General features: G+C 45.4%; 1 protein-coding gene across 3 annotated transcripts in view; it reads left to right on the forward strand.

Annotated features, from left to right (window-relative positions):
- LOC140190674 (unconventional myosin-XVIIIb-like) overlaps nt 1-23502 on the forward strand; it is a 462061-nt gene that overhangs the window by 278524 nt on the left and 160035 nt on the right. For all 3 annotated transcript variants that reach the window (XM_072247443.1, XM_072247444.1, XM_072247445.1), the window contains 5 exons: nt 10398-10507; nt 13643-13708; nt 16424-16552; nt 17186-17329; nt 20930-21019. In XM_072247443.1, coding sequence (XP_072103544.1) covers nt 10398-10507; nt 13643-13708; nt 16424-16552; nt 17186-17329; nt 20930-21019 — 539 coding nt within the window. The remainder of the gene's footprint in view (nt 1-10397; nt 10508-13642; nt 13709-16423; nt 16553-17185; nt 17330-20929; nt 21020-23502) is intronic.

The raw sequence follows: 23502 nt of genomic DNA on the forward strand, positions 1-23502 counted from the left end.
TCCGCACTTGGGCCATGTCTGAATCAGGTAACAGCAAGTCTCGACCACACAAAGATGGACCCAGCAGGGAGAGGGCAGCTGACCTTGGCTGTGAGATTCATTGGTTAGGTAGGAGACAAGCTACAGGCAATGGAATCTGTTCTCAGTGCAGCTACGGAGGAAATGAGGCAGATAAACTTGTGTCGACAAGCCCAGTCACACTTGGAGGAACAGGTATCGTCTCTATCCGCAACTGTTCAACAGCTCACCACAGACAATCGGACTCAGGTGCCTGTGATTTCTGCACTCACGGCCGCCATCCACAAACTTACTGTGAACAGCCAGCATCGGCTGACAGCCATTAACATTTTCGCCTCAGTCCCACTCCCAATATCTTTCAGGTCCTCCTTGTCTGTTGCCTCGACAATCTCTGCTACTAATGCTCCTGCTCCCGCGCCCGGACCAGAGACAACTCCCACGACGGTTTAGGAACTGAGTAATCCACCACCAGGCAGATATTCTGGTGATCCCAATGGTTGCAGGAATTTTATTACCCAATGTGAGCTGACATTCCAAGCCCAGCCTGGTTGTTTTGGTGATGATGCGCGAAAATTGGTGTACATGGTCAATCTCCTTGACAGACCTCCACTCAGCCTGTTCAACGCTTTACGGGAGCAAGGATACCTTGCAGCCCATCGTTTCGACATTTTGTGGCAGAGTTAAGAAGAGTTTTTGATCTTCCAGTACGGGGTCAGGAGGCTGCCCACCGACTGTTGAACCTGCGCCAAGGCAGAAGAACGGTGAGAGCCAATACAGTTAAATTCTGTACCCTTGCAGCAGGGACGGGTTGGAATGAGAGATCTTTCATCACTGCCTTCCAGAGAGGACTGAACACAGGTCTGGCATGAGATCACTGTCCGGGATGAGCAGGATAGTCTGGATGACCTGATTAATCTGCTATTCAAGTTGACGACCGGGTGACTGAGTGGCGCAAGGAAAGAATGTTTCAAACTTCCTCCTGATCACCATCGTTCCTTGCCCTCTCCTGATCCCTCACCACCCAGCACCCAGCCCTCAGAGGAGCCTATGCAAGTGGGGTGCATGTACCTGTCTCAGGAGGAATGAGAGCGGTGCTGGAGAACAGGTTCCTGCCTCTGTCGTGGTGATCCACGACACTTCCGGGCAGCATGTTCCAAGCATCCAGCAAAAGAGAAAACCCATCAGCAGGGAGGGGAATCCCGATGGGTCGGTTCTCTCTGCAGTCAGCCTCCCCTACTTCTGTAATGTTCGCAGCTTCCTTGTCGTGGAGGTCTCAGACCCATGAACTTAAGGCGTTTATCGACTCTGGTGCAGCTGGAAATCTTATGGACATCTCTCTTGCTCAAAGATGGGGAGATCCAACTCAGGAATTAAGAGACAAGATCAATGTCAAGGCGCTGGACGGTTGACCTCTGGTAACCGGTCAGATCCACCTTTCCACCCAACCCCTCCAACTGGTGCTCGAAGGCAACCATCATGATGAAATATCTTTCTATCTGGTTAATTCACCTGAACTGCCACTGGTACAATTTCCCCTGGTTATCCCGACATAACCCACGGATCGATTGGTCTCTGAAGGTACTCCAAGGGTGGGGACTGGCATGCCTGTCTACCTGTCTGGGTCCAGCTCAAGCTCCATTCCGTGAATCCCCTCCTGTGTCAGCTAAGGATGTGGATCTGCCTGGGATTCCGGCTGAATATGCAGATCTCTCTGATGATTTCAGTAAAAGAAAGGCCACCACCGTGCCCCAACACCGGCCATATGACTGTGCCATAGACCTCCTACCTGGAACTAATTCTCCCCTGGGCCGTCTCTTTTCCCTCTCTCGTCCTGAAACGGAGGCCATGGAGGAATACATCAAGGAGGCATTGAGCATGGGGTTTATCCATCCGTCAACCTCGCCGGCAGGAGCGGGCTACTTTTTTGTGAGCAAGAAGGATGGCAAGCTCCATCCCTGCATCGATTATCGGCCCCTGAACAACATCACTGTGAAGAACCACTAACCTCTTCCCTTGCTGGCGTCTGCGTTTGAACACCTCCAGAGAGCAACCATATTTTCCAAAATTGATCTGCACGATGTTTACGCTTTCTTCCGGCAGTTTGACGGATCCGAGGACAATGCCAATCCAGAGCCTGTCCTTCCTCGCTCGTGTTTCGCTGCTCCGATGATCTGGGGAATGGAGGCAGAGGTGAGGGCCGCCCAACAATCAGATCCAGGCCCGGATGGGACAGCTCCCAACCGACTGTTTGTCCCGGCTGCGGTGTGTTCCAAAGTGTTGGAATGGGGTCACTCCTCCCATCCGGCTGGACATCCGGGAATTCAACAGACTCAGGAATTAGTAAAGAGACAATTTTGGTGGCCATCTATGTACCAGGATGGCCACGATTTTGCATCTGCCTGTCCCACCTGTGCTCGGAACAAGACATCACGCCAGCCTCCTGTGGGTCTGTTATGTCCACTGCCTGTGCCCCACCACCCCTGGTCCCACCTCTCAGTGGATTTCATCACTGGTCTGCCCCCATCGTAAGGAAACACCACCAGTTTGGTTGTTGTGGATCGATTTTTCAAGGCTGCCACTTCATTGCCCTCCCCAAGCTCCCATCGGCTCGTGAGACTGCCACACTCATGGTTCAGCATGTGTTCAGGCTCCATGGCTCTCCTCAAGACATAGTGTCTGATAGCGGTCAACAGTTCACTTCCCGCTTTTGGAAGGCTTTCTGCTGTCTTGTAGGGGCCACAGCCAGCCTCTCGTCTGGCTTCCATCCCCAATCTAATGGCCAGACTGAGAGAGTGAGCCAGGAGTTGGAGACAACCCTGCGCTGTCTTGCCTCTTCCAACCCCACGTCCTGGAGCTCCCAATTGGTTTGGGCAGAGATCGCCCACAATTACCTCCAGTCGTCCTCCACCAGTATGGCTCCCTTTGAATGCCAGAGGGGATTCCAGCCCCTGCTTTCCCCTGATCAGGAGATTGACGTAGGAGCTCCTGCTGATCCAATGCTACAAGTGCACCTGGAGATGAGCCAGGGCTTCTCTGCTGCGCGCCCAGAAGCATTACCAATAGGCTGATTGGCTCTATTGACAGGTAAGGCCATTCAAGCCAGGACAGAAGGTCTGGTTGGCATCAAGGGATCTTCACCTGAAAGTTGAGAGCTGGAAATTGACACCGCACTACGTGGGACTGTTTGTAGTGGAAAAGGCTGTCAACAAGATGTCCTATAGATTGCGTCTACCAGCATCACTGAAGATCCACCCAGTATTCCATGTTCCCCAGCTCAAGCCAGTTACTACCTCTCCCCTGGCCCCAGTCACCCCACCTTTCTCTCCTGCCTGCCTGATAGATGGTGCCCTTGTCTATAACTGTGCGGCACCTCCTGGCATCTTGCCGGATACATGCTAAAGTCCAGTACCTTGTGGACTGGGAAAAATATGGTCCAGAAGAACGTACTTGGATCCTGGCAAAGGACATCTTGGGCAATTTGCTGATCTGGGACTGCCAGCAGACACAGTTCTGTGGTGCCTCAGGGGCTGCACCTAAAGAGAGGGGCCCTGTCACAACCATGGATTCGGCAGAGCAGTAGATACAGCAATTGCACTTGTGAATATGCACGTGTCAGCTTATTATTATTTCATTGTGATAGTAGTTATCTCCATTCATTACGTCGCAGTGCTTGTCAAAACCTAGACACAGCACAGCAACGCTTCGCTGCCTGTCTGCTTTAGGACTTGCCTGAGAAATTGGACTGTCGAGTCAACTGACTCTGAAGACTAGCGGTATTTTATATTTAGTTGCTCTTTTCATCAGCAGTATAGGCTTCATTTCCCATTTGAGAGTTTTAGCTAATGGCCCTGTTTGGCCGAGCATTTATTGTTTTCTTTTTCTGTTAACACTGTTCGCATTAAAGTCTGTGAACTATCGACCCGTGTTAGTGTCTCTCACTCCACACTTGGGCCATATCTGAACTGGGTGACACCTCCAGTTTTCTTTCATCCCTGTGCCTGTCTAAGAGACATTTAAGTGTCCCTAATGTATCTGTTTCTAACACCACCCCTGACAGTATGTTCCATGCACTTAACACTCCTGTATAAATCTCTTACCTCTGACAACTCCCCTATATTTTCCTCCAATCACCTTAAAATTATGTCCTTTTTTAATAGCCATTGCCATCCTGGGAAAAAATCTCCACCTATCCACTCTACCTACGCCTTTTATCATCTTGTACACCTCTATCAAGTCACCTGTTGTCCTCCTTCACTCTAAAGAGAAACTTCTTGCTTACTCAACCTATCCTCATCAGACATGCTCTCTAATCCAGGCAGCAGCCTGGTAAATCTCCTCTGCACCCTCTCTAAAGCTTCCATATCCTTCCTATAATGAGGGACAACAACGGAACACTATACTCCAAGACTCCATTGCGCAGAGAAGGATAGGATCTGGATTATGTTTAATTGTAATCACCTGCCCTTCCATTTAATAAGATCATGGTTTATCTGATCAATGCTATTTCATGTCAATCTACAATACCCAGTCGTCCAAACGTCTGTGTTAATTGTTCACCACTAATTATCCCAGAACTGAGGAGGGTCTGGAGCTTTTCATAGACCAGACTGGATCATTGTATTTTATTTAGAGGCACAGCATGGTTACAGTAACTTACAGGCCCTCCTGGCCCAATGAACCTGCTCTGCCCAATTACACGCATTTGACCAATTAACCCACAGGTCTTTGAAATGTGGAAGGAAGTTGAGCACCCCAAGGAAACGCACATGGTTACGGGGAGAACATACAAATTCCTTGCAAACAGCAGTGAATTCATGTCACTGGCGGTAACTCTACACTACCGTGCTGCCATATAAAGAATCAGAGAGGCAGATTTACTTCCCGACGGGGGGCGGGGAGGGTTGAAGTAAATCCAGGGTATCACACAGAAAATGCGGGAGGAACTCAGCAGGTCAGGCAACATCCATGGAGATGAATAAACAGTCACCATTTCAGGCTAAGATCCTTCTTCAGGATTGGGAAGGAAGGTTGAGGACATCAGAATGAAAAGGTGGGGAAGGAGAATAGCTGGAAGATGATAGGTGAAGCCAGGTGTGTGGGAAAGGTAAAAGGCTGGAGAGGAAGGAATCTGAAAGGAGAGATACGTGGACCATAGGAGAAAGGGAAGGAGGAGGGGACCCAGGAGGAGGTGATAGGAGGGTGAAATTTAAGGTGCTGGTCCTCCACCCTGAAGGTGGCCTCATTTTAGCATAAGAGGAGGCCATGGACCAACATGTCAGAATGGGAATTGGAATTAAAATGTTTATCCCTGGGATGTTCTGCTTTTGGCGGGTGGAACAGAAGTGCTCAATGAAATGGTCCTCAGATTTATGATGGGTCTCACCGATGTAGAGGAGGTCATATCGGGAGCACTGGATATAATAGATGACCCCAGAAGTTTCACAGCTGAAGTGTTGCCTCACCTGGAAGTACAGTTTGGGGCCCTGAATGGAGGTGAGGAAGGTGGTGTATGGGCAGGTGTAGCACTTTGCAGGGATCAGTGCTGGACGGGAGATTAGTGAGAAGGGACGAATAGACAAGGGAATCACAGAAAGAGTGATTCCTGCGGAAAGTGGAGGGGTGGGGGAGAGGTAAAGATATTTTTAGTGATAGGATCCCTTTAGATGATGGAAGTTGTGGAGGATGATGTGTTGGATGCCGAGGCTGATGGGGTGGTAGGTAAGAACAAGAGGAACTCTATCCCTGTTAAGGTGGCGGGAAGATGGAGCGAGCGCAGATGTTTTGGAAGTGGAAGCAATGCAGGTGAGGGCAGCTTAAGTTCAGTCACAAGCAACATCAAAAGGAGGTGGATTGTTAATTTGAAGATGTGTGGCAGTGACATATCTTTTTGAAATTCAATTAAGTTTAATTTATTGACATTACATTTCTTAGATCACGTTACGACCTGACTACTTATGTAACTGAGCCAGAAGAGGTGTTGCATTCTCACAAAGTTCTTGCCAAAGTCTCAAGTTAATGGGAAAATCCTGCTATTACATAAGTTCCTTGAATTGACAGGATGTGTCACTGTCACCAATGATAAATAGCTTATGCAACTGAGAAACATTTGAAAGTAGGTTACAGCCAGGGCCTGCAGGCTTTAATTCTTAATTGAGCTACATCTTCATTGAGCTGAGCTGGGGGTGAAATATTTTCTGATTTGGTTATTGGTGAAAACATTGAGTGCCCCCGGGTGTGCAGTTGCTCTAATCGATGAAAGGCCTGCACCCTCTCTATTTCCTGTAGGAATCTGGTGCAGGACTGAAGCAGAACTTTCCCATTTATTTTTAACTGAGCCTGAATTTTAATAAAGAAATCGCTGACAGCCAGGCGATAATTAATGCTAGAAACCACATGCTATGATCTGCCCCTTCAGAGAAGAACCCGTTCAGTTGAATGTCACCGAGGGTGATGATTACACAGATTATAGAGTCATAGAGTCATAGAACACTACAACACAGAAACAGGCCCTTCAGCCTGTCTCAGAGTCAGGTTTAATACCACTGCCACAAAATGTCATCAAATGTCCTGTTGTCTGCTGTAGTATTATGTAATACTTAATAACAAAAACTATACATTACAATAAGCTATATACATAGTGCACAAAGAGGGGAAAAATGCTGAGGAACTGTTCATGGGTTCATCGCCCTTTCAGAAATCTGATGGTGGAGGGGAGGAAGCTGTTCCTGAAATATTGAGAGTGGATCTTCAGGCTCCTGTACCTCTTCCTTGATGGTAACAATGAGATGTGGGCATGTCCTGGGTGATGGGGGTCCTTAATGATGGATGCCACCTTTTTGAGATATTATCTTTTGAGAGTGTCCTTGATGCTGGGCAGGCTAGTGCCTATGATCAAACTTTCTGCAGTTTTTTCCAATCTTGTTCCATGGCCCCTCCATAGCAAACAGTTAGAATGATCTCCATGGTACAACTGTAGAAATTTGTGAGATCCTTTCGTGACACCATTTCTCCTCAAACTCCTAATGCAATATAGCCACTGTCGTGTTTTATTTATAATTGCATCGATATGTTGGGCCTAGGATAGATCTTCAGAGCTGTTGACACCTAAAAACTTGAAAATCCTCACCTCTGATCCCTCAATGAGGACTGGTGTGTGTTCTCTCGACTTCACCTTCCTGAAGACCACAATCAGTTCCTTGGTTTTCCTGATGTTGAGTGCAAGGTTATTGCTATAACACCACTCAACCAGCTGATCTATCTCACTCCTAAATGCCCCCTCGTTACCACCTGAAATTCTGCCAACTTTTTGTCGGCAAATTTATAGATGACCTAGCCACACAGCCATGGGTATAGAGAGCGTAGAGCACTGGGCTAAGCATACATCCTTTATGTGCAACAGTGATGATTATCAGCGAGGTGGAGATGGTATTTCCAATCCACACAGGTTATGGTCTTCTGGTTAGAAAGTCAAGGATCCAGTTGCAGAGGGAGGGACAAAGGCCCAGGTTTTGGAGCTTGTTGATTAGACTTGAATGTATTATTGTGTTGACTGGGTGATGAGTGTGATCTAATCTGTGCTAAACTATTATTCAGCCCAGTCTCATTGAACTGCACCCAGACCATAGCCTGCCATACCCCTCCCATCCATGTACCTATCCAAATTTCTGTTAAATGTTGAAATCAAACCCACATCCACCACTTCTGCTGGCAGCTCATTCCACACTCACCCCAACCTCAGAATGAAGGAGTTCCCCCCCAACTTTCCCTCGTATATTTCATCTTTTAAACAGCTGACTTCTAGCTCTAGTCTCACTCTCAACTATGACCTCTAGTTCGAATCTCACCTAACCTTAGCTGAAAAAGCCCGTTTACATTTACTCTATCTATACCTCTCAAAACCAATCAAACTCTCCTTTTAACTTGGGTTCTAAAGTCCCAGCAACACCCTTGGTCTTAGGCATAATTGTGTCAAAGGCTCTATTGCCTCTCATGGCAAGCCAGGGTTTCTGTTCTGCATGCCCATCCACTTGGCTGTGTGGACCTGGAGATTAGTGCCAACTCTGCTATACTACTACACCAATATGGGTCTGTCCAAGTGGAGATATAGAATTTGGGTCTACGTGGACAGAATATGTGGGAGTTTCAGATGATGCTCTACTTGTGCCCTGTCTCTGGTAAAAACACATACATTGTCATGTGCACAAGTACATGTATATCCAAGTGTAAAGCGAAATGCACTTCAGCAGCATCACATGCACAAGTGAGTTTTTGTTGCACCTGTGCATATACAAAGTTCTGTATACGACACTAAACTTGACTTTGACCTTGGTTCACACAGAAGTGATCACATTTTATTGCAGGAAAAGTGGGTGATGATGTGAGACTCTTTTCGAGATCATTTGAGCCCTGTGAGATGGGTCATCTGGTCCAGATGGTCTGGGAGATTCCTTTCCATGGCTGTGCATTCAGTGAACCATGGTTTTACAGTCATGTGGAATAGACGTCTTCCCAGATGATAGTCTCATCAATCTTTTATTTATTTAGAGACACAGCTCAGTAACAGGGCCTTGAGGCCCACGGCCTTGTGCCTCCCATTTACACCCATGTGACCAATTAACGTGTCCGTCCTTGAAGTGTGGGAGGAAACTGGAGAACCCAGAGGAAACCCACGCCATTCCAGGGAGAGTGTGTAGACAGCCACGGAATTGAACCCGGGTCGCTGGCATTATGCTAACCACTACATTACATTGAAGCCTCGGACTACCATGACACCCATTTGCCACTGTGATGCCCCTGTATTTGTCGAGTTTCAGCTTTTATCATGATGGGGCATGATTTAGCTGGCTCAGGTCAGCTGTTCCAAAGCCCTGATCACAGAGATAGTGTGCCTCGCTAGAGATTGTGAGGTCACCTTTAATCTTAAGCATTGTTAGAAACTGAATATCTTAAAAGAGACTTGGACTTATATTGGACCTGACGAAGGGTCTCGGCCCGAAATGTCGACTGTACCTCTTCCTAGAGATGCTGCCTGGCCTGCTGCGTTCACCAGCGACTTTGATGTGTGCTGCTTGGAATTATATATGGGGTTTAGCGCAGGTGTTCCCAACATGAGGTTCATGGACCCCTTGCTTAATAGTATTGGTCCAGGGCATAAAAAATGTTGGGAACCCTGGTTTCGGAGGATGTGGACAGAAAGCTGGCAAATGGGACTAGTTTAGTTCGGCCACTTGGTTGGCATGAAGTAGGGCTGAAGGGCCTGTTTCCTGCTATACGGCTGTAATACCCACAGTCAACGATGGAGGCATTAGGTCAGGTGACTAGAAGCCTGGTTAAAGAGGAGTCATAATTCGCTGTGGCATGAAAGGTGTCATACAACTTGGTCTTTCCTTTAGAGGAAAAGTATTGGTGGTAGACACACAGGAAACTGTAGATTCTGAAATCTGGAGCAACAACCAAAATGCCCAAGAAACTCAGCAGCTCAGGGAGCATCCATGGAGAGAAATGGATAGTTGATGTTTTGGGTCCTGATAAAAGTTGTCAACCCAAAATGTTGACTGTCTATTTCTCTCCATTAGGTGTTGCTTGAATGCTGATTTCTTCCAGTGTTTTGGGTGTGGCATTGGTTTGAGAGAACTTGTTCAGATGTGCTGGTTCTTGTAGAGGTACTGTAGGATACAATATTAATCTCACATGGAACATCAAGGGAACTTGTCTTCATAGCCTCAGTTGTTGCTTTCAGCTGTATTATTATTTGATCATCTTAGTTGCTAAATTAGCCATGTTACACGGTTTCTTGTGTTGCCCCAATAGGGGCCAGAACCCTTGTTCCCAAAGTGTACTCATCAACTGTTGTCCCACTGATTCCGATGCTGGGAGTTGTTTCCATTTCATGCTCAATTTGTGTTCACAAAGAAAAAAAATACAAGAATGTTCAGGACCTGAGATGTAGAGAAAAATTAAATGGGTTAAGGCTTTATTTCTTGGAGCATGGGAAAATGAGAGGAGATTTGATATAAGTATACAAAATTATGAGGGGTATTGACAGGGTAAATGCAAGAAGACTTTCTCTACTGAGGTTGGGTGAGACTAGAACTAGAGGTTGTGAGAGGTGAAATATGAAAGGGGAATATGAGGAGGAACTTCTCACTCAGAGGGTAGTGCATGGGTGGAACAAGATGCCAGAGAAAATGGTGGATGCAGATTGAATTTACGAGGTTTGGATAAGTACATGCATAGGAGGGGTAGGGATGGCTACAGTCCCTAGGAAGAATAACAGCTTTGCATGAACTAGATGGGCTGAAGGGCCTGTGTCTGAGCTGTAGTACTCTATAACTATAGGACTCTATTGACATTGCCTCTCCTGTTTGGTTGCTTGGCAGGATTTCCTGATCACATGGTGCTTGGTGACTTCCGACGCCGTTTCCAAATGCTTGCCCCAGAAATCCTGAAGAAGTATGGAGCCACGTTTATGGTCACGGATGAAAAGAAGGTTTGTTTTTGGTCACTGGAGGAAGAAAACACAAGGACAGGCCAAGTACATTTTATTGGCTCTTAATGTTTGAAGTTTTCTTATAAGACAAAGCTTTCTTGTCAAACACCCATCAGGGCTGTGCGGTGTGGGATTTCAGGATCCATCACCTGAGGCTTAGATGCTGGTTGGGAATAGCTTTAATTTACGCAACAGTGAAGCTGGTCTTGTAGCAGCTGAGGTAGAGTAGGTTCTAGAAGGGAGCACTGGGATTGATTGTATATCAAAAAAGGACCAAAGTTGAATAAATCTCTTCCATACTGGCCAGCCAAGCCTCAAAATAAACATTGAATGTTCAGGTTGATTGAAAGTCAAGGAGCTAAATTATGCATGGAATGCAAATATTTTTATTAGCTTTTTATTTTAATTTTCTTATTATATTAAATATTATTTCGTATTTCCACATTTCCACAATTTGTCTTTTGCACATTGGGTGTTTGTCAGTCATGGTTTTTGTAGCTTTTTTCACAAATTCTATTGCATTTCTTTATTTTCCTGTAAATTCCTGTGGGAAAATCAATCTCGGTAATATGTGTATGGTAACATGTGCAAACTTTGATAATAGATTTACTTTGAACTTTGAACTTGCTGTGCAGAAATAGTTGACGTGTTTCCCACAGGGTGACACATCAGAATTGCTTCATTGAAACGCGAGAGAGACTGCGGATGCTGGAAAGCTGCAGCAACACACAAAATGCTGGACAAACTCAATGGGTCAGGTGGTACCTATGGAGGGACATGGACAGTCAATGTTTTGGGTCTAGACTCTTCATCAGGACTGGAAAGAAAGAGGGAAGAGAGCCAGTATAAAAAGGTTGAGGAAGGGGGTGGATCCAGGTGACAGGGAAAAGATAAACAAGGGGGAGCAGGAATGATGTTTAAAGCTGGGAGGTAATAGGCAAAAGGGCTGAAGAAGATGACATCTGATAGAAGAAGATGGTGAACTATGGAATAAAGGGAAGGAAGTGAGGAGGGAAGAACATGTAGGTGATAAACACATTGAGAGGGTGGGGGATATAATGTTGAGACTATATAAAGTACTGGTGAGGTCTCACTTGTAGTACTGTGTGCAGGTTTGAGCCCTTTGTCTTAGAAAGGATGTGCTGAAACTGGAGAGGGTTCAAAGGAGGTTCACAAAAATAATTCCAGGATTGAATGGCTTGTCATATGAAGACAGTTTGATGCCTCTGCGCCAGTATTCACTAGAATTCAGAAGACTGAGGCATGACCTAATTGAAACCTATCGAATGGTAAAAGGCTCTAATAGAGCATATGTGGAGAGGATGCTTCCTAAGGTGGAGAGTCTGAGACCAGAGGACACAGCCTGAAAGTAAAGGGGCATCCTTTTAGAATGGAGATGAGGAGAAATCTCTTTAGTCAGAGAGTGGTGAATCTGTGGAATTTGTTGCCACAGGCAGCTGTGAAGGACAAGTCTTTGAGTATTAAGGTAGAGGTTAATAGATTCTGGATTGCTCAGTGCCTTTGGGAGATAGGGAGAAGGCAGATTGGGGCTGAGAAGAAGAAAGGATCAGCCATGATGAAATAGCAGATTAGACTCGATGGGCCAAGTGGGCTAATTCTGTTCCTACAAAGAAGGGTGGTGGGGCTGGCACTGGTGGGAAAAGGAAAACAGAGGGGTAACAGAGAGAGTAGTTAATGGAGTTAACAGGTTACTAAGGTGGAATTCTTGGAACAGACTCCATGGTTTTCTTTGTTTCATGGCTGACTGTGGAAAAATCAATCTCAGGGTTGTATACTGCATACATACTATGATAAAAAATTTACTTTCAATCTTTGAAGTGCAATTCAATGCAGCAGTGGAGGAGGCCGTGGACAAATATGTCAGTAGGGGAATGGAGAATGGAGGAATGAAATGGACAGACATGTCATTATGGGAATGGGAAATGGAGAAGTGGACAGATATATCAGTGTGGGAATGGGAAATGGAGTGGACAGACATGTCAGTGTGGGAATGGGAAATGGAGTGGACAGACTTGTCAGTCTGGGAATAGGAAATGGAGTGGACAGACATGTCAGTGTGGGAATGGGAAATGGAGTGGACAGACATGTCAGTGTGGAATGGGAAATGGAGTGGACAGACATGTCAGTGTGGCAATGGGAAATGGAGAGGACAGACTTGTCAGTCTGGGAATGGGAAATGGAGTGGACAGACTTGTCAGTCTGGGAATGGGAAATGGAGAGGACAGACTTGTCAGTCTGGGAATGGGAAATGGAGTGGACACATGACAGTGTGGGAATGGGAAATGGAGTGGACAGACATGTCCGTGTGGGAATGGGAAATGAAGAAGTATGTCACATGTACAATGAATCATCGAAACACAGTGAAATGCGCCATTTGCGTCAATGACCAACACAGTCCGAGGATGTCCTGGGATCAGCCTGCAAGTGTCAACTTGCTTCTGGCACCAACATAGCATGCCCTCAGCTTACTAACTCTAACCTGTACGTCTTTGGAATGTGGGAGGAAACTGGAGTTCTGGAAGAAATCCAAGAGATCGTAGGGGGAGCATACAAACTCTTTATTCACTGTGGTGGAACTGAACCTCCAAGAGATCACAGGGAGAGCACACAAACTCCTTATTCATCACGGTGGAACTGGACCTCCAAGAGATCACAGGGAGAGCACACAAACTCCTTATTCATCACGGTGGAACTGAACCTCGGTCACTGGTGCTGTAATAGCATTGGGCTTTTCTGAGGCTGACATGGCAGATTAGCAGTTAGCCTAACAATATTACAGCATCGGTGACTGGAAGGTTGTAGATCAGTTGTGCTGGTCGTTAACACAAACAGCTTATTTCACTTTGTTTCAATGTGCATTTGACAAATAAAACTAAACTAATATTTAGACTCTTCCGAAAGTCTCCATCTCCTAACAAGGCCACACATCCCCGGTACCATATTGATTTTCCCCACACCCTCCGCACAGCAATGAGGCGAACCTTCAGCTAATGTCTTCTCTCAGACTTCAGTGACTACCTGATTTGTGAATGAAGCAATGCCCAGTTCCTGACTGTGGTTAATGTAAGATTTCAATAAACCTGGAATCATTGACTGCTGGTTTTACGTTTACAGGCCACAGACGAGCTTCTTGCCTTGTTAGATTTGGAGAAGCACAGCTTTACGTTGGGACAGAGTCGGGTAAGTCCCACAATGTGTACATCAACAAAGGCAACACCCCAGGGAATCACACGTAACTCTAGACGACAGCACACACTCTCTGCAGTAGGCCTCTGGCCTCTGTAGGTCAGAGTCGGCCATGGATGTCGCATCCTACCTGTCCGGGCAGTACAATAAGAAGAGCAAGCTCCCCCTCCGTGCATCTGCTGAACCCAAAGGAATGGCAGAGACGGATACAGTTTGGCACCAGTAGTGTCACAGGAGTTGCCAGTCGGCATTGAACTCATCAGAGGACAGTCTTAGGGACTCCAGCTCTGGATTTTTCCCCTGGGGTTTACAAATGAAGCCTTCCCATGAGTGGATATAGCTGCAAGGCAGCAGAGGTTTGAGATCAGAGATGTTGTTTCTCCTAGATAAACTGCCAACCATGGCTGACAAGCCCCATCTGCCCAAAGTGACTGGTTTTAAGGCACCAGTTACCTACCTTTGCCCCTTTTGACAGTAGAAACTTCTGCCGGGCTTAGTAGCTAAGCCACACATGAAGGCCAGGAGCTGGACTTGGTTGTCAGAGGCTATTTGAGATGGACACCATTGGGAGCATTCAACAGGTAGAGGAACTTATCCCCATTACCACCACCAGCTATGACAACCTTTGAAGAATAAAGCAGGTGGATTAATGAATTGAATTGAATTGACTTTATTACTTACATCCTTCATATACATGAGGAGTAAAAATCGTTACATCTCTGTTAAAATGTGCAATGTGCAGTTATAATAATTTATAACAAATATTATGAACAACAGGATAATCAATATAACATAGAAATACAGTTGAGTTAGCTTGAATTAATCAGTCTGATGGCCTGGTGGAAGAAGCTGTCCTGGAGCCAGTTGGTCCTGGCTTTTATGCTGCGGTACCATTTCCCGGATGGTAGCAGCTGGAACAGTTTGTGGTTGGGGTGACTCGGGTCTCCAATGATCCTTTGTGCACTTTTTACACACCTGTCTTTGTAAATGTCCTGAATAGTGGGAAGTTCACATCTACAGATGTGCTAGGCTGTCCGCACCACTCTCTGCAGAGTCCTGCGATTGAGGGAAGTACGGTTCCCATACCAGGCAGGGATGCAACCAGTCAGGATGTTCTCAATTGTGCCCCTGTAGAAATTTCTTAGAATTTGGGGTCCACACCAAACTTCTTCAACCGTCTGAGATGAAAGAGGCGCTGTTGTGCCTTTTTCACCACACGGCCAGTATGTACAGACCACATGAGGTCCTCGGTGATGTTTATGCCGAGAAACTTAAAGCTGTTCACCCTCTCAATTCCAGATCCATTGATGTCTATAGGGATTAACCTGTCTCCATTCCTCTTGTAATCCACAACCAGCACAATGCTGAGTTATTGGCGAAACTCAGAAAGAGACACATCGGTTAGGGAGTGAGGAACCAAGTTCTGGGAAGTCATAAAGACAAGAGATTCTGCAGGTGTTGGAAATCATGAGCAGCACACACACAAATGCTGGAGAAACTCAGCAGGTCAAGCAACGTCTATGGAGGGAAATAAAGAGTCAACATTTCAGGCCGGGACGCTTCAGGGCTGGAAATGAATGGGGCAGAAACCAGGACAGGTGGAGAGGGCAAAAGATAAAAGCTGGCAGGTGACAGGTGAGATCAGGTAAAGGGGAAAGGTGAGTGAGTGGGGTAGGAAAGAAGAGATGAGGTAAAAATCTGAGAGGTGATGGGTAATACCAGGTGAGATGGGTTACTGGAGTTTCTCCAGCATTTTGTGTGTTTTACTCAAATACTAGGAGGTTTAGTTCACTGGTAGTTACTGTTTGGTGCCCAATGTTCCGTCCAGATGGTGTTTCTGTCCTGTGAAATTAAACATTTATGTACAAATAAACATTGGAATCTGGAGCAGGATTGGTTGTCAACATCCCTTGAACCTATTGCACCATTCAATAAAATTATGACTGATCTGGCTGCAACTCAACTCCCAAGCCTGGCAACATCCATTAACATTATACTCCCCTTTGCTCAAATACCTGTCTACCTCCGCCATAAAAAAAATCAAAAATTCTGCTCCCTCCCCTCTTACACAAGGGAGATCTAAAGATGCCTCATGCTCTGAAAGGAAAAAGAAGCAGTATTTCTGTCTGAAATGTACATGAGTAACTCTGCCCTCTCCCTTGTACTTGATTCTCCCACAAGTCAGGGGTAAGTTTTTTTACGCAGACAGTGGTGAGTGCGTGGAATGGGCTGCCGGCAATGGTGGTGGAGGCAGATACGATAGGGTCTTTTAAGAGACTCCTGAGCAGGTACATGGAGCTTAGAAAAACAGAGGGCTATGGGAAACCCTAGGTAATTTCTAAAGTACATGTTTGGCACAGCATTGTGCTGTGGGTTTTCTATGTTTCTAGGAGGAAGCATCCTTAGTCTCAAACCCTTCAGGGTTTGATATGTTCTTACTCTTCTAGACTCCAGATCAAACAGTACAGTACGTGTCTTTTGGTCCATGATGTTGCGCCACCCTTTTATTCAACTCCAAAATCAATCTAACCCTTCCCTCCTGCATTGCCCTCCATTTATCTTTCTGGTAGCATCCCGGTATATCTCTTCTACACCCTCTCTAAAACTTCCATGTCCTTTCTATGAGATGATGTGCTTCCCCCCCACCCCCATTTCTTTTCACCAAAAACAATCATTGAATGTTTGACTAATGGATTGGTTTCCCACCAGATCTTCTTCAAGGCTGGAGTCATCCCTCGACTGGAGAAACAGCGGCAGCGGCAGATCTCCCAGAATCTGATCCCACTGCAGGCACTGTGCCAGGGGTTCCTTGGTAGGCAGCAGTTCAAGAAAATGAAGGTACGATCTCCTGCTTCAGAGCCCAAAGATTAAAAAAAACACAAAAAAAAATCATTAACATTAAAATTAAAACAAATGTTATTAAAACAAAAACTCACATCATCTTAAAAGTTTCTTCCCCCAGGCAGTTAATCTGATCAACCATTCTCGTTAGTCCCCTGTCCCCCCACCCAGCCAACCCCTCTATCCATTATTTCCATCAGTGCACTGTAAACGCTTCAAACCACTTCCTATATTCTGTTTACGTTGTAAGTGTCATCATTGTCTGAACCCTTAGTGCCCAGGTGGCACATGGGGCCTCACATTGTAAATGCATGCTGGTATTAAATGTATTTATGCACATTTTATTCAATATCCGTACTTCTAACTTTACTTTTATATAATTCTTATTCTTTATAATTGTTGAATGGTGTTGTTTCTTGTTGCTTGGCACACCCTGACCAACACAGGAAGTAAATTCCTAATACATGTAAATGTCTATGGCAAATAAAGTTGATTCTTGAAACTACTCAGTTAAAGGTGAAGGAATAGAAAGGTCTGCTCCCATGGTCCCAGATCCTTCCCTTTAAGAATGGGCTGTCCTCTTGGTGTTGAATGAGCTGATAACAGTCTGTGTTTTTATCTCCCGTCTAGACCCAGCACTTAGCTCTTCGTTGTATTCATAAGAACATCAGGAGGTACTGGGCAGTTCACCAGTGGCAATGGTGGCAGTTGATGTCTCGTGTCCGTCCCTTGCTCTCCATTAACTTAGCCAATGAAAACCTTCAACTTAAAGAGGTATGTTTGTTCCACGTGACCAGGGTGTGAGGAGAAACCTCCGAGCCCCACCCCACAATTTCTCATTTCTTTCAGAAGACTGTGCCTGATTGGTGACAAAGGCTCTGGAGGAACTCAAGAACACTACCTCACTATTCCTCTTCTACAGTATTTATTCACTTATTCATTTATATATTCAACTTATAATAATTTGATAAACCTGCACTGTGGTGCTGACACAAAACAAAAAATTTTGCCACTTGTGTCAGTGATAATAAACCTGATTGTGATGTGATGGACTTGAGAAGACAACCATGCTGAACATGTGCACGTTAGAGCACAGATACAGGCCCTTCAGCCCATCTAGTCCATGTTGTACTATTAGAGTCATAGTCATTGAAAAGAACAGCACAGAAACAGACCCTTCAGCCCATCTAGTCCATGTTGTACTTTTAGAGTCATAGTCATTGAAAAGAACAGCACAGAAACAGACCCTTCAGCCCATCTAGTCCCTGCTATGTTAGTATTCTGCATAGTCCCATCGACCCACACCTGGACCAAAGTCCTCCATACCCCTCCCATCCATGTACCTATGTAAACTTCTCTTCAATGTTGTACCTGAACCTGCATCCACTACTTCCACTGGCAGCTTTTTCCACACTCACACCATTCTCTGAGTGAAGACGTTTCCCTCACGTTACTGCTACTCTATGGATAGCATCTCCACTACATTTATTGCTGTCTTATTTTTATGGTCTTTGAATGGGCATAGAATCATAGAAAAATTATAACCTGGACAGTAGGGATAGCTACATCAGGCTGCTGTTTATTGGTTATAGCTTAGCGTTCAATACCATCATAACCTCAGTTCTAATCAACAAGCTCCAAAGCTGGGTGTCTGTTTCTCCCTCTACAACTGTCTCTTGGACTTCCTCATTGGGAGACCACGGTCTGTATGGATTGGAAATAACATCTCCACCTTGCTGACAATCAATACTGGTGCACCTCAGGGATGTGCGCTGTACCCACTGTTCTACTCTCTCTACACTCATGATTGTGTGGCTAGGAACAGCTAAAATGTCATTTATAAATTTGTTTCAGGAATAGCTTCTTCTCCTCCGCCATCAGCTTTCTGAGTGGACGTTGAACCCACGAACACTACCTCTATGTATGAATTATACATATATATACAGTAGTAGTGTATAGTTACTTCATTATTATCTATTGCAATGTACTGCTGCCACAAAACAGCTGATTTCACAACCTATGCCAGTGATATTTAACCTGATTCTGTTTCTGAAAAGGCCGTTTGGCTCACTTGTGCAACACTACAAAATTCTGGAGGAACTCAGCAGGTTAGGCAGCATCTATGCAGGGGAATAAATTGTTGACATTTCGGGCTAAGAGCCTTCTGTAGAGTCTTGGCCTGAAACATCGACTGCTTATTCCGCTCCACGGATGCTGCTCGACTTGCTGAGTTCCACCAGCATTTTGTGTGTGTTTCACTGCATGTTCAGCATCTGCAGAATCTCTTGTGTTTATGAATTGGCCCACTAGATCCAATCCTGTTGCAAGTTTGACTAGCTGAACAAACCCCAACTTCTTGCAGTTGATCCACAGGTCTTTGAGTACTCAATCAAGTACTTGTTAAATGTGATGACACTGTTCTTCCAGGTAGTGTAACTGCCACCCTGGGTTAAAACTCTTTTCTTATCTCCTGCTGACTTTGTGGTACTTGCTTTTTGACCTTCAAAGTGAAGGAAACATGCTCCAGCTATTTTGGTGCATTTAGATGCCATTGCATTAGGTACGTCATCCTCTCAGTCTCCAGTGATCCAAAGAGAGCAACACAACTTGTCCAACCTATCCTCCCCACTCCCTTCCTAGCATCATATCTTGGACAGTTGTATTGGAGGCTGGAGTGGATCTCTGGCCTGGTAGGGGCTGTATCTCTTTAGCACTTCATCTAAAATCCTATATATCTGAGGAGTCAAGTTTTGGGGCAGATTTGCACCTGACCTCTTGCTGTTCCATAGAAACCATAGAAACTACAGCACAGAAACAGGCCCTTTGGCCCTTCTTGGCTGTGCTGAACCATTTTCTGCCTAGTCCCACTGACCTGCACACGGACCATATCCCTCCATACACCTCCCATCCAATGTATCTGTCCAATTTATTCTTAAAAGAACCCGCATTTACCACCTCGTCTGGCAGCTCATTCCATACTCCCACCACTCTCTGTGTGAAGAAGCCCCCCCTAATGTTCCCTTTAAACTTTTCCCCCCTCACCCTTAACCCATGTCCTCTGGTTTTTTTCTCCCCTTGCCTCAGTGGAAAAAGCCTGCTTGCATTCACTCTATCTATACCCATCATAATTTTATATACCTCTATCAAATCTCCCCTCATTCTTCTACGCTCCAGGGAATAAAGTCCTAATCTATTCAACCTTACTCTGTAACTGAGTTTCTCAAGTCCCGGCAACATCCTTGTAAACCTTCTCTGCACTCTTTCAACCTTATTTATATCATTCCTGTAATTTGGTGACCAAAACTGAACACAATACTCCAGATTCGGCCTCACCAATGCCTTATACAACCTCATCATAACATTTCAGCTCTTATACTCAATACTTCGATTAATAAAGGCCAATGTACCAAAAGCTCTCTTTACGACCCTATCTACCTGTGACAACACTTTTAGGGAATTTTGTATCTGTATTCCCAGATCCCTCTGTTCCACTGCACTCCTCAGTGCCTTACCATTAACCCTATATGTTCTACGTTGGTTTGTCCTTCCAACGTGCAATACCTCACACTTGTCTGTATTAAACTCCATCTGCCATTTTTCAGCCCATTTTTCCAGCTGGTCCAAGTCCCTCTGCAGGCTCTGAAAACCTTCCTCACTGTCTACTACACCTCCAATCTTTGTATCATCAGCACATTGGAACCGATGGGTGACGTAGTGGAACAGTCATTAGATCCACTACCTCACAGCCCCAGTGACCTCTAGTTCAATTGTGATGTCTGTGTGGAGTTTGTACACTCTTCCTGTGACTGTGTGGGTTTCCCTGGGTGCTCCAGTTTTGTTCTCCCATGCTAAGGACAGGGGAGGGGCTTGATAGGTTAGTTGTAAATTTCCCCTGCATGTAGGTGAGTGGTGGAATTTGGGGGAAAACGATGGGGGTGTGGGGAAATAAAATGGGGTAGGTGAAGATGGGTGTTTAATGGATAGGCTGAAGGGCCTGTTATATCTCTACAGCTCTATGGTTACTCGTTGGGTTATGCCAATAAGAAGGAGCCTAAAATATAAAAGGTGCAGAAGACAGGAACAAGGATTAGAAACTGCAGTCGCACAAAATTTTAAATAAAAAGCAGAAAATGCTGTAAATACTCCATAGCTTGGGCAGTGTCTGCAGAGAGAGAAACTGAGATCATCTTTAATTTCACTTACTTTTCTCTTTAGCCACTTCCAATTGAGGAATTTTTTCCAAATGTCCTAATGCATCCTGATGGAGCCTGAGATGCTGACTGATCGGTTCACTGTCCGGATGCTGCCTACACCACCGAGACTCTCCAATATTTTGTGTCTGTTGTGTTAACATACATTTTTCTCTGCAATTAGGAAGAGGTCAGTGTTTTACGGAAAAAGTTGGAGAAATCTAATCGGGAACGGAATGAAATGCGAGAGCAAACTGACCTGCTCGAGGGCAAGGTAAGTCTGTTATCTGCTCTTTTATTACTGTATGTTATTGCTGATTTATTTTGTTTGACCTTTCTGTGATATGTTCCATGTTGCCCCCTTGGCCTCATCAGCCACCTCAGAACCAGCAAAACTGACCACCTCGTCACAGATGTTCTTGTTACTGTTTGCATGCGGGGGCTGCTTTTCTTTGGACAGGTTCCACGGCTTTCTTTGTTTCGTAGCTGTCTGTGGGAAGACCAATCTCAGGGTTGTATGCTGTATCCAGACTTTGATAAATATACTCCAAAATTTGAACTTTGAGGAAAGACATAGTTAAACTGGAAAGAGTGCAGAAAAGATTTACAAGGATGCTACTTGGCCTAGGGGACCTGAGTTATTCAAGAATCAGTATTGTTTATTGTCATTCTTCAGTACACAAATGTAAAGGAGAATGAAATGGTTCCTACTCCAGATTTGATGCAACATAAAAAACACAGTAAATATAAATATGAAATCAATCCTATAGAACACAATGTACAATAAGTGTTATAAATACAGACTGACCGCACGTACATGAAATGATACTAGGTGATGTGTGCTGTTGTGTGGTGGTGGCGGGGTGGGTTAAAGGGTGGAGGTGTGGATCATCCTGACAGCTCGGGGGAAGTAAGTACTTTCAAGTCTAGTGGACCTGGTATGGATGGTCCTTAGCCTCTTCCCTGATAGGATTGGGACAAGCAGTCCATGAGCAGGGTGAGTGGCGTACTTCATATATCACTGGCCTTTTCCTGGCACCTTTCTGTCATTGATGATAGGTGGGTTGGTGCTGGTGATTCATTGAGCAGTTTTAATTACCCACTGTACAGCTGTTCTGTTTGCCGCAGTGCAGTGACGCAGCATGTTAGGATGCTCTCCACTGCATATCTGTGGACTGACATGAGCATTGATGTGCATAGACTAGTTCTCTTCAGCCTCCTGAGAAAGCAGAGGCATTGGTAGGGATTGTTGGCTGTGGAGGATGTGTTCTGGGACCATGAGAGGTTTTATGAGAGCTACACTCCCAGGAGTTTGAAATTGCTCACAGTTTCCACTGCTGTGACACCAATGTGAAGAGGGTTCTGAGTGGTGTGAGTTCTCCTTTATATGGTTTACATTGAGAAAGAGATTATTTGCCTGGCACCAGGCCTCGAACACTGTTATGTCGGCTTGGAGCACTGAAGAATGAGGAGTAACCTTAGAGGAATGTTTTAAATTCAGACAAGCGTACATGGTAAGTTTTTACCATGGAAGAAGTGTGCAATACTGGGGAGTTAGAGGTGAGAAGGGAATGATTTATAAGGGACCTGAGGGGCAAATATTTCATGGGCAGTGTTGTAAATATATTGAATGACTTGCCAGAGGAAGTGATTGAGGCAGATAGGATATTTTTAAAGAAGCATTTGGATAGATACTTTGGTACACGGAGAGGAGGGGCTGAATATCCCATATCCCGCCAAGGCAGGGGTTCCCAACCTTCTTTATGTCATGGGGGTCTGTGAACCTCAGTTTGGGAACTCCTGCTCTTGTTAGGCCGAAGGGCCTGTACTTGTGTTCTCTTGCTCTGTTTCTCTGTAGAAAGGGAGGGAAGGGGAAGGGAATTAAGTCACCCTGGATCCTGAGGGACAGCAAAAAAAGAAGAGCGCATTATCCAGCAACTCACATCAAAGTTGCTGGTGAACGCAGCAGGCCAGGCAGCATCTCTAGGAAGAGGTACAGTCGACGTTTCAGGCCAAGACCCTTCGTCAGGACTAACTGAAAGAAGAGCTAGTAAGAGATTTGAAAGTGGGAGGGGGAGGGGGAGATCCAAAATGATAGGAGAAGACAGGAGGGGGAGGGATGGAGCCAAGAGCTGGACAGGTGATAGGCAAAAGGGATATGAGAGGATCATGGGACAGGAGGCCCAGGGAGAAAGAAAAAGGGGAGGGGGGGGAAACCAGAGGATGGGCAAGGGGTATAGGGAGAGGGACAGAGGAAGAAAAAGGAGAGAGAGAGAAAGAATGTGTGTATATAAATAAATAACCAATGGGGTACGAGGGGGAGGTGGAGCATTAGCGGAAGTTTGAGAAATCTATGTTCATGCCATCAGGTTGGAGGCTACCCAGACGGAATATAAGCTGTTGTTCCTCCAACCTGTCACAACTTTTATGTGTGTTGCTTGAAATTCCAGCATCTGCAGATTTCCTCGTGTGAGAGCACATTATCCGGGAGGGTTAACAGAAAACTTTGTTGCATGAAACAAGAGGCGAGAGTTGAAAGTGGGAAATTGTCGATCTCTCTCTTTTCTGACCACTACACTTTGGAGGGGATGTAAATCTTCCAGAGAAGATGCAGAAAAGACTTACTCAAATCTTTCCAGTGTTAGTGAATTTCGGAGTATAAAAATCAAGGGTTAATGGATTTTGCGTATAAACAAAAGAAAAGCGGGAGTAATTATTCACCTGTACTACACATCCGTTATGTCATCCAATAGGAAC

This window comes from Mobula birostris, chromosome 31 (assembly GCF_030028105.1).
Source record: "Mobula birostris isolate sMobBir1 chromosome 31, sMobBir1.hap1, whole genome shotgun sequence".
Classification (NCBI taxonomy): domain Eukaryota; kingdom Metazoa; phylum Chordata; class Chondrichthyes; order Myliobatiformes; family Myliobatidae; genus Mobula; species Mobula birostris.